This window comes from Schistocerca nitens, unplaced genomic scaffold (genome assembly GCF_023898315.1).
Source record: "Schistocerca nitens isolate TAMUIC-IGC-003100 unplaced genomic scaffold, iqSchNite1.1 HiC_scaffold_468, whole genome shotgun sequence".
Classification (NCBI taxonomy): domain Eukaryota; kingdom Metazoa; phylum Arthropoda; class Insecta; order Orthoptera; family Acrididae; genus Schistocerca; species Schistocerca nitens.
Window position 1 is genome coordinate 8,553,587 of NW_026046001.1, and position 17,671 is coordinate 8,571,257.

Sequence of the window (17,671 nt, forward strand, 5' to 3'; positions counted from 1 at the left end):
TGCACAGGAACAGCTGCGCAGGAACAGCTGCGCAGGAACAGCTGCGCAGGAACAGCTGCGCAGGAACAGCTGCGCAGGAACAGCTGCGCAGAAACAGCGGCGCAGAAACAGCGGCGCAGAAACACTCTATAGCCTCCGGTTACAGGAGCGTACCTCCATGTTCAATGTTTTTTGGGCAGTTGAACATGTAAAGTTGAATCCCGTACGCGCGTGGTAGGATCTCTAGACCACGCGCGCGTACGGAGTTCGTCACCCATGCTGTTGCAGTGCAGTCTCATCAGAAAATCAGAAACAGCTGCGCAGAAGCGGCTGCGCAGGAACAGCTGCGCAGAAGCGGCTGCGCAGAAGCGGCTGCGCAGAAGCGGCTGCGCAGAAGCGGCTGCGCAGAAGCGGCTGCGCAGAAGCGGCTGCGCAGAAACGGCTGCGCAGAAGCGGCTGCGCAGAAGCGGCTGCGCAGAAGCGGCTGCGCACAAGCGGCTGCGCACAAGCGGCTGCGCACAAGCGGCTGCGCAGAAGCGGCTGCGCAGAAGCGGCTGCGCAGAAGCGGCTGCGCAGAAGCGGCTGCGCAGAAGCGGCTGCGCAGAAGCGGCTGCGCAGAAGCGGCTGCGCAGAAGCGGCTGCGCAGAAGCGGCTGCGCAGAAGCGGCTGCGCAGAAGCGCCTGCGCAGAAGCGGCTGCGCAGAAGCGGCTGCGCAGAAGCGGCTGCGCAGAAACGGCTGCGCAGAAACGGCTGCGCAGAAACGGCTGCGCAGAAACGGCTGCGCAGAAACGGCTGCGCAGCAGCGGCTGCGCAGAAGCGGCTGCGCAGAAGCGGCTGCGCAGAAGCGGCTGCGCAGAAGCGGCTGCGCAGAAGCGGCTGCGCAGAAGCGGCTGCGCAGAAACAGCTGCGCAGATGCAGCTGCGCAGAAACAGCTGCGCAGAAACAGCTGCGCAGAAACAGCTGCGCAGAAGCGGCTGCGCAGAAGCGGCTGCGCAGAAGCGGCTGCGCAGAAGCGGCTGCGCAGAAGCGGCTGCGCAGATGCAGCTGCGCAGAAACAGCTGCGCAGAAACAGCTGCGCAGAAACAGCTGCGCAGAAACAACTGCGCAGAAGCGGCTGCGCAGAAGCGGCTGCGCAGAAGCGGCTGCGCAGAAGCGGCTGCGCAGAAGCGGCTGCGCGGAAGCGGCTGCGCGGAAGCGGCTGCGCGGAAGCGGCTGCGCGGAAACGGCTGCGCGGAAACGGCTGCGCGGAAACGGCTGCGCGGAAGCGGCTGCGCGGAAGCGGCTGCGCGGAAGCGGCTGCGCGGAAGCGGCTGCGCGGAAGCGGCTGCGCAGAAGCGGCTGCGCAGAAGCGGCTGCGCAGAAGCGGCTGCGCAGAAGCGGCTGCGCAGAAGCGGCTGCGCAGAAACGGCTGCGCAGAAACGGCTGCGCAGAAACGGCTGCGCAGAAACGGCTGCGCAGAAACGGCTGCGCAGAAACGGCTGCGCAGAAACGGCTGCGCAGAAACGGCTGCGCAGAAGCGGCTGCGCAGAAGCAGCTGCGCAGAAGCAGCTGCGCAGAAGCAGCTGCGCAGAAGCAGCTGCGCAGAAGCAGCTGCGCAGGAACAGCTGCGCAGGAACAGCTGCGCAGGAACAGCTGCGCAGGAACAGCTGCGCAGGAACAGCTGCGCAGGAACAGCTGCGCAGGAACAGCTGCGCAGGAACAGCTGCGCAGGAACAGCTGCGCAGGAACAGCTGCGCAGGAACAGCTGCGCAGAAACAGCTGCGCTGGAACAGCTGCGCAGGAACAGCTGCGCAGGAACAGCTGCGCAGGAACAGCTGCGCAGAAACAGCTGCGCTGGAACAGCTGCGCAGGAACAGCTGCGCAGGAACAGCTGCGCAGAAACTGCTGCGCAGAAACTGCTGCGCAGAAACTGCTGCGCAGAAACAGCTGCGCAGGAACAGCTGCGCAGGAACAGCTGCGCAGGAACAGCTGCGCAGGAACAGCTGCGCAGAAACAACTGCGCAGAAACAGCTGCGCAGGAACAGCTGCGCAGAAACAGCTGCGCAGAAACAGCTGCGCAGAAACAGCTTCGCAGAAACAGCTGCGCAGAAACAGCTGCGCAGAAACAACTGCGCAGAAACAGCTGCGCAGGAACAGCTGCGCAGAAACAGCTGCGCAGAAACAGCTGCGCAGAAACAGCTGCGCAGGAACAGCTGCGCAGGAACAGCTGCGCAGAAACAGCTGCGCAGGAACAGCTGCGCAGAAACAGCTGCGCAGAAACAGCTGCGCAGAAACAGCTGCGCAGAAACAGCTGCGCAGAAACAGCTGCGCAGAAACAGCTGCGCAGAAACAGCTGCGCAGAAACAGCTGCGCAGGAACAGCTGCGCAGAAACAGCTGCGCAGGAACAGCTGCGCAGGAACGGCTGCGCAGAAACGGCTGCGCAGAAACGGCTGCGCAGAAACGGCAGCGCAGAAACGGCTGCGCAGAAACGGCTGCGCAGAAACGGCTGCGCAGAAGCAGCTGCGCAGAAGCAGCTGCGCAGAAGCAGCTGCGCAGAAGCAGCTGCGCGGAAGCAGCTGCGCGGAAGCAGCTGCGCGGAAGCAGCTGCGCAGAAGCAGCTGCGCAGAAGCAGCTGCGCAGAAACAGCTGCGCAGAAACAGCTGCGCAGAAACAGCTGCGCAGGAACAGCTGCGCAGGAACAGCTGCGCAGGAACAGCTGCGCAGGAACAGCTGCGCAGGAACAGCTGCGCAGGAACAGCTGCGCAGGAACAGCTGCGCAGGAACAGCTGCGCAGGAACAGCTGCGCAGGAACAGCTGCGCAGGAACAGCTGCGCAGGAACAGCTGCGCAGGAACAGCTGCGCAGGAACAGCTGCGCAGAAACAGCTGCGCAGAAACAGCTGCGCTGGAACAGCTGCGCAGGAACAGCTGCGCAGGAACAGCTGCGCAGGAACAGCTGCGCAGGAACAGCTGCGCAGAAACAGCTGCGCAGAAACAGCTGCGCAGGAACAGCTGCGCAGGAACAGCTGCGCAGGAACAGCTGCGCAGGAACAGCTGCGCAGAAACTGCTGCGCAGAAACTGCTGCGCAGAAACAGCTGCGCAGAAACAGCTGCGCAGGAACAGCTGCGCAGGAACAGCTGCGCAGGAACAGCTGCGCAGGAACAGCTGCGCAGGAACAGCTGCGCAGAAACAGCTGCGCAGGAACAGCTGCGCAGAAACAGCTGCGCAGGAACAGCTGCGCAGAAACAGCTGCGCAGGAACAGCTGCGCAGAAACAACTGCGCAGAAACAACTGCGCAGAAACAGCTGCGCAGGAACAGCTGCGCAGAAACAGCTGCGCAGAAACAGCTGCGCAGAAACAGCTTCGCAGAAACAGCTGCGCAGAAACAGCTGCGCAGGAACAGCTGCGCAGGAACAGCTGCGCAGAAACAGCTGCGCAGAAACAGCTGCGCAGGAACAGCTGCGCAGGAACAGCTGCGCAGAAACAGCTGCGCAGGAACAGCTGCGCAGAAACAGCTGCGCAGAAACAGCTGCGCAGAAACAGCTGCGCAGAAACAGCTGCGCAGAAACAGCTGCGCAGAAACAGCTGCGCAGAAACAGCTGCGCAGAAACAGCTGCGCAGGAACAGCTGCGCAGAAACAGCTGCGCAGGAACAGCTGCGCAGGAACAGCTGCGCAGGAACAGCTGCGCAGGAACAGGTGCGCAGGAACAGGTGCGCAGGAACAGGTGCGGAGGAACAGGTGCGGAGGAACAGGTGCGCAGGAACAGCTGCGCAGGAACAGGTGCGCAGGAACAGGTGCGCAGGAACAGCTGCGCAGGAACAGCTGCGCAGGAACAGCTGCGCAGGAACAGCTGCGCAGAAACTGCTGCGCAGAAACTGCTGCGCAGAAACTGCTGCGCAGAAACAGCTGCGCAGGAACAGCTGCGCAGGAACAGCTGCGCAGAAACTGCTGCACAGAAACTGCTGCGCAGAAACTGCTGCGCAGAAACTGCTGCGCAGAAACAGCTGCGCAGGAACAGCTGCGCAGGAACAGCTGCGCAGGAACAGCTGCGCAGGAACAGCTGCGCAGAAACAGCTGCGCAGAAACAGCTGCGCAGGAACAGCTGCGCAGGAACAGCTGCGCAGGAACAGCTGCGCAGGAACAGCTGCGCAGAAACTGCTGCGCAGAAACTGCTGCGCAGAAACTGCTGCGCAGAAACAGCTGCGCAGGAACAGCTGCGCAGGAACAGCTGCGCAGGAACAGCTGCGCAGGAACAGCTGCGCAGGAACAGCTGCGCAGGAACAGCTGCGCAGAAACAGCTGCGCAGAAACAGCTGCGCAGGAACAGCTGCGCAGAAACAGCTGCGCAGGAACGGCTGCGCAGGAACGGCTGCGCAGAAACGGCTGCGCAGAAACGGCTGCGCAGAAACGGCTGCGCAGAAACGGCAGCGCAGAAACGGCTGCGCAGAAACGGCTGCGCAGAAACGGCTGCGCAGAAGCAGCTGCGCAGAAGCAGCTGCGCAGAAGCAGCTGCGCAGAAGCAGCTGCTAGAAGCAGCTGCGCAGAAGCAGCTGCGCAGAAGCAGCTGCGCAGAAGCAGCTGCGCAGAAGCAGCTGCGCAGAAACAGCTGCGCAGAAACAGCTGCGCAGGAACAGCTGCGCAGGAACAGCTGCGCAGGAACAGCTGCGCAGGAACAGCTGCGCAGGAACAGCTGCGCAGGAACAGCTGCGCAGGAACAGCTGCGCAGGAACAGCTGCGCAGGAACAGCTGCGCAGGAACAGCTGCGCAGGAACAGGTGCGCAGGAACAGCTGCGCAGGAACAGCTGCGCAGGAACAGCTGCGCAGGAACAGCTGCGCAGGAACAGCTGCGCAGAAACAGCTGCGCAGAAACAGCAGCGCAGAAACAGCTGCGCAGAAACAGCCGCGCAGAAACAGCCTCGCAGAAACAGCCGCGCAGAAACAGCCGCGCAGCAACAGCCGCGCAGCAACAGCCGCGCAGGAACAGCCGCGCAGGAACAGCCGCGCAGGAACAGCCGCGCAGGAACAGCCGCGCAGGAACAGCCGCGCAGGAACAGCCGCGCAGAAACAGCTGCGCAGGAACAGCTGCGCAGGAACAGCTGCGCAGGAACAGCTGCGCAGGATCAGCTGCGCAGAAACAGCTGCGCAGAAACAGCTGCGCAGGAACAGCTGCGCAGGAACAGCTGCGCAGGAACAGCTGCGCAGAAACAGCTGCGCAGAAACAGCTGCGCAGAAACAGCTGCGCAGAAACAGCTGCGCAGAAACAGCTGCGCAGGAACAGCTGCGCAGAAACAGCTGCGCAGAAACAGCTGCGCAGAAACAGCTGCGCAGGAACAGCTGCGCAGAAACAGCTGCGCAGAAACAGCTTCGCAGAAACAGCTGCGCAGAAACAGCTGCGCAGAAACAGCTGCGCAGAAACAGCTGCGCAGGAACAGCTGCGCAGAAACAGCTGCGCAGAAACAGCTGCGCAGAAACAGCTGCGCAGGAACAGCTGCGCAGAAACAGCTGCGCAGAAACAGCTGCGCAGGAACAGCTGCGCAGAAACGGCTGCGCAGAAACAGCTGCGCAGAAACAGCTGCGCAGAAACAGCTTCGCAGAAACAGCTGCGCAGGAACAGCTGCGCAGAAACAGCTGCGCAGAAGCAGCTGCGCAGAAACAGCTGCGCAGAAACAGCTGCGCAGAAACAGCTGCGCAGAAACAGCTGCGCAGAAACAGCTGCGCAGGAACAGCTGCGCAGAAACAGCTGCGCAGGAGCTGCTGCGCAGGAACAGCTGTGCAGGAGCAGCTGCGCAGGAACAGCTGCGCAGGAACAGCTGCGCAGGAACAGCTGCGCAGGAACAGCTGCGCAGGAACAGCTGCGCAGGAACAGGTGCGCAGGAACAGGTGCGCAGGAACAGCTGCGCAGGAACAGCTGCGCAGGAACAGGTGCGCACGAACAGCTGCGCAGGAACAGGTGCGCAGGAACAGGTGCGCAGGAACAGGTGCGCAGGAACAGCTGCGCAGGAACAGGTGCGCAGGAACAGCTGCGCAGGGACAGCTGCGCAGGGACAGCTGCGCAGGAACAGGTGCGCAGGAACAGGTGCGCAGGAACAGCTGCGCAGTAACAGCTGCGCAGAAACAGCTGCGCAGAAACAGCCGCGCAGAAACAGCTGCGCAGAAACAGCTGCGCAGAAACAGCTGCGCAGAAACAGCTGCGCAGAAACAGCTGCGCAGAAACAGCTGCGCAGAAACAGCTGCGCAGAGACAGCTGCGCAGAGACAGCTGCGCAGAGACAGCTGCGCAGAGACAGCTGCGCAGAAACAGCTGCGCAGAAACAGCTGCGCAGAAACAGCTGCGCAGAAACAGCTGCGCAGAAACAGCTGCGCAGAAACAGCTGCGCAGAAACAGCTGCGCAGAAACAGCTGCGCAGAAACAGCGGCGCAGAAACACTCTATAGCCTCCGGTTACAGGAGCGTACCTCCATGTTCAATGTTTTTTGGGCAGTTGAACATGTAAAGTTGAATCCCGTACGCGCGTGGTAGGATCTCTAGACCACGCGCGCGTACGGAGTTCGTCACCCATGCTGTTGCAGTGAAGTCTCATCAGAAAATCAGAAACAGCTGCGCGGAGACGGCTGCGCAGAAGCGGCTGCGCGGAAGCGGCTGCGCGGAAACGGCTGCGCGGAAACGGCTGCGCGGAAATGGCTGCGCGGAAACGGCTGCGCGGGAACGGCTGCGCGGGAACGGCTGCGCGGGAACAGGTGCGCGGGAACAGGTGCGCGGGAACAGGTGCGCGGGAACAGCTGCGCAGGAACAGCTGCGCAGGAACAGGTGCGCAGGAACAGGTGCGCAGGAACAGGTGCGCAGGTACAGGTGCGCAGGAACAGGTTCGCAGGAACAGGTGCGCAGGAACAGCTGCGCAGGAACAGCTGCGCAGGAACAGCTGCGCAGGAACAGCTGCGCAGGAACAGCTGCGCAGGAACAGCTGCGCAGGAACAGCTGCGCAGAAACAGCTGCGCAGAAACAGCCGCGCAGAAACAGCCTCGCAGAAACAGCCTCGCAGAAACAGCCGCGCAGAATCAGCCGCGCAGAAACAGCCGCGCAGGAACAGCCGCGCAGGAACAGCCGCGCAGGAACAGCTGCACAGGAACAGCTGCGCAGGAACAGCTGCGCAGGAACAGCTGCGCAGGAACAGCTGCGCAGGAACAGCTGCGCAGGAACAGCTGCGCAGGAACAGCTGCGCAGAAACAGCGGCGCAGAAACAGCGGCGCAGAAACACTCTATAGCCTCCGGTTACAGGAGCGTACCTCCATGTTCAATGTTTTTTGGGCAGTTGAACATGTAAAGTTGAATCCCGTACGCGCGTGGTAGGATATCTAGACCACGCGCGCGTACGGAGTTCGTCACCCATGCTGTTGCAGTGCAGTCTCATCAGAAAATCAGAAACAGCTGCGCAGAAGCGGCTGCGCAGGAACAGCTGCGCAGAAGCGGCTGCGCAGAAGCGGCTGCGCAGAAGCGGCTGCGCAGAAGCGGCTGCGCAGAAGCGGCTGCGCAGAAGCGGCTGCGCAGAAACGGCTGCGCAGAAGCGGCTGCGCAGAAGCGGCTGCGCACAAGCGGCTGCGCACAAGCGGCTGCGCACAAGCGGCTGCGCAGAAGCGGCAGCGCAGAAGCGGCTGCGCAGAAGCGGCTGCGCAGAAGCGGCTGCGCAGAAGCGGCTGCGCAGAAGCGGCTGCGCAGAAGCGGCTGCGCAGAAGCGGCTGCGCAGAAGCGGCTGCGCAGAAGCGGCTGCGCAGAAGCGCCTGCGCAGAAGCGGCTGCGCAGAAGCGGCTGCGCAGAAGCGGCTGCGCAGAAACGGCTGCGCAGAAACGGCTGCGCAGAAACGGCTGCGCAGAAACGGCTGCGCAGCAGCGGCTGCGCAGAAGCGGCTGCGCAGAAGCGGCTGCGCAGAAGCGGCTGCGCAGAAGCGGCTGCGCAGAAGCGGCTGCGCAGAAACAGCTGCGCAGATGCAGCTGCGCAGAAACAGCTGCGCAGAAACAGCTGCGCAGAAACAGCTGCGCAGAAACGGCTGCGCAGAAGCGGCTGCGCAGAAGCGGCTGCGCAGAAGCGGCTGCGCAGAAGCGGCTGCGCAGATGCAGCTGCGCAGAAACAGCTGCGCAGAAACAGCTGCGCAGAAACAACTGCGCAGAAGCGGCTGCGCAGAAGCGGCTGCGCAGAAGCGGCTGCGCAGAAGCGGCTGCGCAGAAGCGGCTGCGCAGAAGCGGCTGCGCAGAAGCGGCTGCGCGGAAGCGGCTGCGCGGAAGCGGCTGCGCGGAAACGGCTGCGCGGAAACGGCTGCGCGGAAACGGCTGCGCGGAAGCGGCTGCGCGGAAGCGGCTGCGCGGAAGCGGCTGCGCGGAAGCGGCTGCGCGGAAGCGGCTGCGCAGAAGCGGCTGCGCAGAAGCGGCTGCGCAGAAGCGGCTGCGCAGAAGCGGCTGCGCAGAAGCGGCTGCGCAGAAGCGGCTGCGCAGAAACGGCTGCGCAGAAACGGCTGCGCAGAAACGGCTGCGCAGAAACGGCTGCGCAGAAACGGCTGCGCAGAAACGGCTGCGCAGAAGCGGCTGCGCAGAAGCGGCTGCGCAGAAGCAGCTGCGCAGAAGCAGCTGCGCAGAAGCAGCTGCGCAGAAGCAGCTGCGCAGAAGCAGCTGCGCAGAAGCAGCTGCGCTGAAGCAGCTGCGCAGAAGCAGCTGCGCAGAAACAGCTGCGCAGAAACAGCTGCGCAGGAACAGCTGCGCAGGAACAGCTGCGCAGGAACAGCTGCGCAGGAACAGCTGCGCAGGAACAGCTGCGCAGGAACAGCTGCGCAGGAACAGCTGCGCAGGAACAGCTGCGCAGGAACAGCTGCGCAGGAACAGCTGCGCAGGAACAGCTGCGCAGGAACAGCTGCGCAGGAACAGCTGCGCAGAAACAGCTGCGCAGGAACAGCTGCGCAGGAACAGCTGCGCAGGAACAGCTGCGCAGGAACAGCTGCGCAGAAACTGCTGCGCAGAAACTGCTGCGCAGAAACTGCTGCGCAGAAACTGCTGCGCAGAAACAGCTGCGCAGGAACAGCTGCGCAGGAACAGCTGCGCAGGAACAGCTGCGCAGGAACAGCTGCGCAGGAACAGCTGCGCAGAAACAACTGCGCAGAAACAGCTGCGCAGGAACAGCTGCGCAGAAACAGCTGCGCAGAAACAGCTGCGCAGAAACAGCTTCGCAGAAACAGCTGCGCAGAAACAGCTGCGCAGAAACAACTGCGCAGAAACAGCTGCGCAGGAACAGCTGCGCAGAAACAGCTGCGCAGAAACAGCTGCGCAGAAACAGCTGCGCAGGAACAGCTGCGCAGGAACAGCTGCGCAGAAACAGCTGCGCAGAAACAGCTGCGCAGAAACAGCTGCGCAGAAACAGCTGCGCAGAAACAGCTGCGCAGAAACAGCTGCGCAGAAACAGCTGCGCAGAAACAGCTGCGCAGGAACAGCTGCGCAGAAACAGCTGCGCAGGAACGGCTGCGCAGGAACGGCTGCGCAGAAACGGCTGCGCAGAAACGGCTGCGCAGAAACGGCAGCGCAGAAACGGCTGCGCAGAAACGGCTGCGCAGAAACGGCTGCGCAGAAGCAGCTGCGCAGAAGCAGCTGCGCAGAAGCAGCTGCGCAGAAGCAGCTGCGCAGAAGCAGCAGCGCAGAAGCAGCTGCGCGGAAGCAGCTGCGCAGAAGCAGCTGCGCAGAAGCAGCTGCGCAGAAGCAGCTGCGCAGAAACAGCTGCGCAGAAACAGCTGCGCAGGAACAGCTGCGCAGGAACAGCTGCGCAGGAACAGCTGCGCAGGAACAGCTGCGCAGGAACAGCTGCGCAGGAACAGCTGCGCAGGAACAGCTGCGCAGGAACAGCTGCGCAGGAACAGCTGCGCAGGAACAGCTGCGCAGAAACAGCTGCGCAGGAACAGCTGCGCAGAAACAGCTGCGCTGGAACAGCTGCGCAGGAACAGCTGCGCAGGAACAGCTGCGCAGGAACAGCTGCGCAGGAACAGCTGCGCAGGAACAGCTGCGCAGAAACAGCTGCGCAGAAACAGCTGCGCAGGAACAGCTGCGCAGGAACAGCTGCGCAGGAACAGCTGCGCAGGAACAGCTGCGCAGAAACTGCTGCGCAGAAACTGCTGCGCAGAAACAGCTGCGCAGAAACAGCTGCGCAGGAACAGCTGCGCAGGAACAGCTGCGCAGGAACAGCTGCGCAGGAACAGCTGCGCAGAAACAGCTGCGCAGGAACAGCTGCGCAGAAACAGCTGCGCAGGAACAGCTGCGCAGAAACAGCTGCGCAGGAACAGCTGCGCAGAAACAACTGCGCAGAAACAACTGCGCAGAAACAGCTGCGCAGGAACAGCTGCGCAGAAACAGCTGCGCAGAAACAGCTGCGCAGAAGCGGCTGCGCAGAAGCGGCTGCGCAGAAGCGGCTGCGCAGAAGCGGCTGCGCAGAAGCGGCTGCGCAGAAGCGGCTGCGCAGAAGCGGCTGCGCGGAAGCGGCTGCGCGGAAGCGGCTGCGCGGAAACGGCTGCGCAGAAGCGGCTGCGCAGAAGCGGCTGCGCAGAAGCGGCTGCGCAGAAGCGGCTGCGCAGAAACGGCTGCGCAGAAACGGCTGCGCAGAAACGGCTGCGCAGAAACGGCTGCGCAGAAACGGCTGCGCAGAAACGTATGCGCAGAAACGGCTGCGCAGAAACGGCTGCGCAGAAACGGCTGCGCAGAAACGGCTGCGCAGAAACGGCTGCGCAGAAACGGCTGCGCAGAAACGGCTGCGCAGAAACGGCTGCGCAGAAACGGCTGCGCAGAAACGGCTGCGCAGAAACGGCTGCGCAGAAACGGCTGCGCAGAAACGGCTGCGCAGAAACGGCTGCGCAGAAACAGCTGCGCAGAAACAGCTGCGCAGAAACAGCTGCGCAGAAACAGCTGCGCAGAAACAGCTGCGCAGAAGCAGCTGCGCAGAAGCAGCTGCGCAGAAACAGCTGCGCAGAAACAGCTGCGCAGAAACAGCTGCGCAGAAACAGCTGCGCAGAAACAGGGCGCAGAAACAGCTGCGCAGAAACAGCTGCGCAGAAACAGCTGCGCAGATACAGCTGCGCAGATACAGCTGCGCAGATACAGCTGCGCAGATACAGCTGCGCAGAAACAGCTGCGCAGATACAGCTGCGCAGAAAGAGCTGCGCAGAAACAGCTGCGCAGAAACAGCTGCGCAGAAACAGCTGCGCAGAAACAGCTGCACAGAAACAGCTGCGCAGGAACAGCTGCGCAGAAACAGCTGCGCAGAAACAGCTGCGCAGGAACAGCTGCGCAGGAACAGCTGCGCAGAAACAGGTGCGCAGAAACAGCTGCGCAGAAACAGCTGCGCAGGAACAGCTGCGCAGGAACAGCTGCGCAGGAACAGCTGCGCAGGAACAGCTGCGCAGAAACAGCTGCGCAGGAACAGCTGCGCAGGAACAGCTGCGCAGGAACAGCTGCGCAGCAACAGCTGCGCAGAAACAGCTGCGCAGAAACAGCTGCGCAGAAACAGCTGCAGAAACAGCTGCGCAGAAACAGCGGCGCAGAAACAGCGGCGCAGAAACAGCGGCGCAGAAACACTCTATAGCCTCCGGTTACAGGAGCGTACCTCCATGTTCAATGTTTTTTGGGCAGTTGAACATGTAAAGTTAAATCCCGTACGCACGTGGTAGGATCTCTAGACCACGCGCGCGTACGGAGTTCGTCACCCATGCTGTTGCAGTGAAGTCTCATCAGAAAATCAGAAACAGCTGCGCAGAAGCGGCTGCGCAGAAACGGCTTCGCAGAAACGGCTGCGCAGGAACGGCTGCGCAGGAACAGCTGCGCATAAGCGGCTGCGCAGAAGCGGCTGCGCAGAAGCGGCTGCGCAGAAGCGGCTGCGCAGAAGCGGCTGCGCAGAAGCGGTTGCGCAGAAGCGGCTGCGCAGAAGCGGCTGCGCAGAAGCGGCTGCGCAGAAGCGGCTGCGCAGAAGCGGCTGCGCAGAAGCGGCTGCGCACAAGCGGCTGCGCAGAAGCGGCTGCGCAGAAGCGGCTGCGCAGAAGCGGCTGCGCAGTAGCGGCTGCGCAGTAGCGGCTGCGCAGAAGCGGCTGCGCAGAAGCGGCTGCGCAGAAACGGCTGCGCAGTAACGGCTGCGCAGAAACGGCTGCGCAGAAACGGCTGCGCAGAAACGGCTGCGCAGAAGCGGCTGCGCAGAAGCGGCTGCGCAGAAGCGGCTGCGCAGAAGCGGCTGCGCAGAAGCGGCTGCGCAGAAGCGGCTGCGCAGAAGCGGCTGCGCAGAAGCGGCTGCGCAGAAGCGGCTGCGCAGAAGCGGCTGCGCAGAAACGGCTGCGCAGAAACGGCTGCGCAGAAACGGCTGCGCAGAAACGGCTGCGCAGAAACGTCTGCGCAGATACGGCTGCGCAGGAACGGCTGCGCAGGAACGGCTGCGCAGGAACGGCTGCGCAGGAACGGCTGCGCAGGAACGGCTGCGCAGGAACGGCTGCGCAGGAACGGCTGCGCTGGAACGGCTTCGCAGGAACGGCTGCGCAGAAGCGGCTGCGCAGAAGCGGCTGCGCAGAAGCGGCTGCGCAGAAGCGGCTGCGCAGAAGCGGCTGCGCAGAAGCGGCTGCGCAGAAGCGGCTGCGCAGAAGCGGCTGCGCAGAAGCGGCTGCGCAGAAGCGGCTGCGCAGAAGCGGCTGCGCAGAAACGGCTGCGCAGAAACGGCTGCGCAGAAACGGCTGCGCAGGAACGGCTGCGCAGAAACGGCTGCGCAGAAACGGCTGCGCAGAAACGGCTGCGCAGAAACGGCTGCGCAGAAACGGCTGCGCAGAAACGACTGCGCAGAAACAGCTGCGCAGAAGCAGCTGCGCAGAAGCAGCTGCGCAGAATCAGCTGCGCAGAAGCAGCTGCGCAGAAGCAGCTGCGCAGAAGCAGCTGCGCAGAAGCAGCTGCGCAGAAACAGCTGCGCAGAAACAGCTGCGCAGATACAGCTGCGCAGATACAGCTGCGCAGATACAGCTGCGCAGAAACGGCTGCGCAGAAACGGCTGCGGAGAAACGGCTGCGCAGAAACGGCTGCGCAGAAACGTATGCGCAGAAACGGCTGCGCAGAAACGGCTGCGCAGAAACGGCTGCGCAGAAACGGCTGCGCAGAAACGGCTGCGCAGAAACGGCTGCGCAGAAACGGCTGCGCAGAAACGGCTGCGCAGAAACGGCTGCGCAGAAACGGCTGCGCAGAAACGGCTGCGCAGAAACGGCTGCGCAGAAACAGCTGCGCAGAAACAGCTGCGCAGAAACAGCTGCGCAGAAACAGCTGCGCAGAAACAGCTGCGCAGAAGCAGCTGCGCAGAAACAGCTGCGCTGAAGCAGCTGCGCAGAAACAGCTGCGCAGAAACAGCTGCGCAGAAACAGCTGCGCAGAAACAGTGCGCAGAAACAGCTGCGCAGAAACAGCTGCGCAGAAACAGCTGCGCAGAAACAGCTGCGCAGATACAGCTGCGCAGATACAGCTGCGCAGAAACAGCTGCGCAGAAACAGCTGCGCAGATACAGCTGCGCAGATACAGCTGCGCAGAAACAGCTGCGCAGAAACAGCTGCGCAGAAACAGCTGCGCAGAAACAGCTGTGCAGGAACAGCTGCACAGAAACAGCTGCGCAGAAACAGCTGCGCAGAAACAGCTGCGCAGGAACAGCTGCGCAGGAACAGCTGCGCAGAAACAGCTGCGCAGGAACAGCTGCGCAGGAACAGCTACGCAGGAACAGCTGCGCAGGAACAGCTGCGCAGGAACAGCTGCACAGGAACAGCTGCGCAGGAACAGCTGCGCAGGAACAGCTGCGCAGGAACAGCTGCGCAGGAACAGCTGCGCAGAAACAGCTGCGCAGAAACAGCGGCGCAGAAACAGCGGCGCAGAAACACTCTATAGCCTCCGGTTACAGGAGCGTACCTCCATGTTCAATGTTTTTTGGGCAGTTGAACATGTAAAGTTGAATCCCGTACGCGCGTGGTAGGATCTCTAGACCACGCGCGCGTACGGAGTTCGTCACCCATGCTGTTGCAGTGGAGTCTCATCAGAAAATCAGAAACAGCTGCGCAGAAGCGGCTGCGCAGGAACAGCTGCGCAGAAGCGGCTGCGCAGAAGCGGCTGCGCAGAAGCGGCTGCGCAGAAGCGGCTGCGCAGAAGCGGCTGCGCAGAAGCGGCTGCGCAGAAGCGGCTGCGCAGAAGCGGCTGCGCAGAAGCGGCTGCGCAGAAGCGGCTGCGCAGAAGCGGCTGCGCAGAAGCGGCTGCGCAGAAGCGGCTGCGCAGAAACGGCTGCGCAGAAACGGCTGCGCAGAAGCGGCTGCGCAGAAGCGGCTGCGCAGAAGCGGCTGCGCAGAAGCGGCTGCGCACAAGCGGCTGCGCAGAAGCGGCTGCGCAGAAGCGGCTGCGCAGAAGCGGCTGCGCAGAAGCGGCTGCGCAGAAGCGGCTGCGCAGAAGCGGCTGCGCAGAAGCGGCTGCGCAGAAGCGGCTGCGCAGAAGCGGCTGCGCAGAAACGGCTGCGCAGAAACGGCTGCGCAGGAACGGCTGCGCAGGAACAGCTGCGCAGGAACAGCTGCGCAGGAACAGCTGCGCAGGAACAGCTGCGCAGGAACAGCTGCGCAGGAACAGCTGCGCAGGAACAGCTGCGCAGGAACAGCTGCGCAGGAACAGCTGCGCAGGAACAGCTGCGCAGGAACAGCTGCGCAGGAACAGCTGCGCAGGAACAGCTGCGCAGGTACAGCTGCGCAGGTACAGCTGCGCAGGAACAGCTGCGCAGAAACAGCTGCGCAGGAACAGCTGCGCAGGAACAGCTGCGCAGGAACAGCTGCGCAGGTACAGCTGCGCAGGAGCAGCTGCGCAGGAACAGCTGCGCAGGAACAGCTGCGCAGGAACAGCTGCGCAGAAACAGCTGCGCAGGAACAGCTGCGCAGAAACAGCTGCGCAGGAACAGCTGCGCAGGAACAGCTGCGCAGAAACAGCTGCGCAGGAACAGCTGCGCAGGAACAGCTGCGCAGGAACAGCTGCGCAGGAACAGCTGCGCAGAAACTGCTGCGCAGAAACTGCTGCGCAGAAACTGCTGCGCAGAAACAGCTGCGCAGGAACAGCTGCGCAGGAACAGCTGCGCAGGAACAGCTGCGCAGGAACAGCTGCGCAGGAACAGCTGCGCAGGAACAGCTGCGCAGGAACAGCTGCGCAGAAACAGCTGCGCAGGAACAGCTGCGCAGAAACAGCTGCGCAGGAACAGCTGCGCAGAAACAGCTGCGCAGGAACAGCTGCGCAGAAACAACTGCGCAGAAACAACTGCGCAGAAACAGCTGCGCAGGAACAGCTGCGCAGAAACAGCTGCGCAGAAACAGCTGCGCAGAAACAGCTTCGCAGAAACAGCTGCGCAGAAACAGCTGCGCAGAAACAGCTGCGCAGAAACAGCTGCGCAGGAACAGCTGCGCAGAAACAGCTGCGCAGAAACAGCTGCGCAGAAACAGCTGCGCAGAAACAGCTGCGCAGAAACAGCTGCGCAGAAACAGCTGCGCAGAAACAGCTGCGCAGAAACAGCTGCGCAGAAACAGCTGCGCAGAAACAGCTGCGCAGAAACAGCTGCGCAGAAACAGCTGCGCAGAAACAGCTGCGCAGGAGCAGCTGCGCAGGAACAGCTGCGCAGGAACAGCTGCACAGGAACAGCTGCGCAGGAACAGCTGCACAGGAACAGGTGCGCAGGAACAGGTGCGCAGGAACAGGTGCGGAGGAACAGGTGCGCAGGAACAGCTGCGCAGGAACAGGTGCGCAGGAGCAGGTGCGCAGGAACAGCTGCGCAGGAACAGCTGCGCAGGAACAGCTGCGCAGGAACAGCTGCGCAGGAACAGCTGCGCAGGAACAGCTGCGCAGGAACAGCTGCGCAGGAACAGGTGCGCAGGAACAGCTGCGCAGGAACAGCTGCGCAGAAACAGCTGCGCAGAAACAGCTGCGCAGAAACAGCTGCGCAGAAGCAGCTGCGCAGAAACAGCTGCGCAGAAACAGCTGCGCAGAAACAGCTCCGCAGAAACAGCTGCGCAGAGACAGCTGCGCAGAGACAGCTGCGCAGATACAGCTGCGCAGAAACAGCTGCGCAGAAACAGCTGCGCAGAAACAGCTGCGCAGAAACAGTTGCGCAGAAACAGCTGCGCAGAAACAGCTGCGCAGAAACAGCTGCGCAGAAACAGCTGCGCAGAAACAGATGCGAAGAAACAGCTGCGCAGAAACAGCTGCGCAGAAACAGCTGCGCAGAAACAGCGGCGCAGAAACAGCGGCGCAGAAACAGCTGCGCAGGAACAGCTGCGCAGAAACAGCTGCGCAGAAACAGCTGCGCAGGAACAGCTGCGCAGGAACAGCTGCGCAGAAACAGCTGCGCAGAAACAGCTGCGCAGAAACAGCTGCGCAGAAACAGCTGCGCAGGAACAGCTGCGCAGGAACAGCTGCGCAGAAACAGCTGCGCAGAAACAGCTGCGCAGAAACAGCTGCGCAGAAACAGCTGCGCAGGAACAGCTACGCAGAAACAGCTGCGCAGAAACAGCTGCGCAGAAACAGCTGCGCAGAAACAGCTGCGCAGAAACAGCTGCGCAGAAACAGCTGCGCAGAGACAGCTGCGCAGAAACAGCTGCGCAGAGACAGCTGCGCAGAAACAGCTGCGCAGAAACAGCTGCGCAGAAACAGCTGCGCAGAAACAGCTGCGCAGAAACAGCTGCGCAGAAACAGCTGCGCAGAAACAGCTGCGCAGAAACAGCTGCGCAGAAACAGCTGCGCAGAAACAGCGGCGCAGAAACAGCGGCGCAGAAACAGCGGCGCAGAAACACTCTATAGCCTCTGGTTACAGGAGCGTACCTCCATGTTCAATGTTTTTTGGGCAGTTGAACATGTAAAGTTGAATCCCGTACGCGCGTGGTAGGATCTCTAGACCACGCGCGCGTACGGAGTTCGTCACCCATGCTGTTGCAGTGAAGTCTCATCAGAAAATCAGAAACAGCTGCGCGGAGACGGCTGCGCAGAAGCGGCTGCGCGGAAGCGGCTGCGCGGAAACGGCTGCGCGGAAACGGCTGCGCGGAAACGGCTGCGCGAGAACAGCTGCGCGAGAACAGGTGCGCGGGAACAGGTGCGCGGGAACAGCTGCGCAGGAACAGCTGCGCAGGAACAGCTGCGCAGGAACAGCTGCGCAGGAACAGGTGCGCAGGAACAGGTGCGCAAAAACAGGTGCGCAAAAACAGGTGCGCAGGAACAGGTGCGCAGGAACAGCTGCGCAGGAACAGCTGCGCAGGAACAGCTGCGCAGGAACAGCTGCGCAGGAACAGCTGCGCAGGAACAGCTGCGCAGAAACAGCTGCGCAGGAACAGCTGCGCAGAAACAGCTGCGCAGGAACAGCTGCACAGAAACAACTGCACAGAAACAACTGCGCAGAAACAGCTGCGCAGGAACAGCTGCGCAGAAACAGCTGCGCAGAAACAGCTGCGCAGAAACAGCTTCGCAGAAACAGCTGCGCAGAAACAGCTGCGCAGAAACAGCTGCGCAGGAACAGCTGCGCAGAAACAGCTGCGCAGAAACAGCTGCGCAGAAACAGCTGCGCAGAAACAGCTGCGCAGAAACAGCTGCGCAGAAACAGCTGCGCAGGAACAGCTGCGCAGGAACAGCTGCGCAGAAACAGCTGCGCAGGAGCAGCTGCGCAGGAACGGCTGCGCAGGAA

General features: G+C 62.6%; 2 protein-coding genes across 2 annotated transcripts; both read left to right on the plus strand.

Moving 5' to 3' along the window:
- The first annotated feature begins 255 nt into the window (after window positions 1-255).
- Window positions 256-6,391, plus strand: LOC126232360 (trichohyalin-like). The gene is made up of 2 exons (XM_049942635.1): window positions 256-4,317; window positions 4,364-6,391. Exons 1-2 carry the CDS (start codon window positions 256-258, stop codon window positions 6,389-6,391), a joined length of 6,090 nt encoding a protein of 2,029 aa, XP_049798592.1.
- Window positions 6,392-7,342: 951 nt separating this feature from the next.
- Window positions 7,343-13,869, plus strand: LOC126232361 (trichohyalin-like). Its single transcript, XM_049942636.1, has 3 exons — window positions 7,343-11,575; window positions 11,758-12,036; window positions 12,136-13,869. Exons 1-3 carry the CDS (start codon window positions 7,343-7,345, stop codon window positions 13,867-13,869), a joined length of 6,246 nt encoding a protein of 2,081 aa, XP_049798593.1.
- Window positions 13,870-17,671: the final 3,802 nt, after the last annotated feature.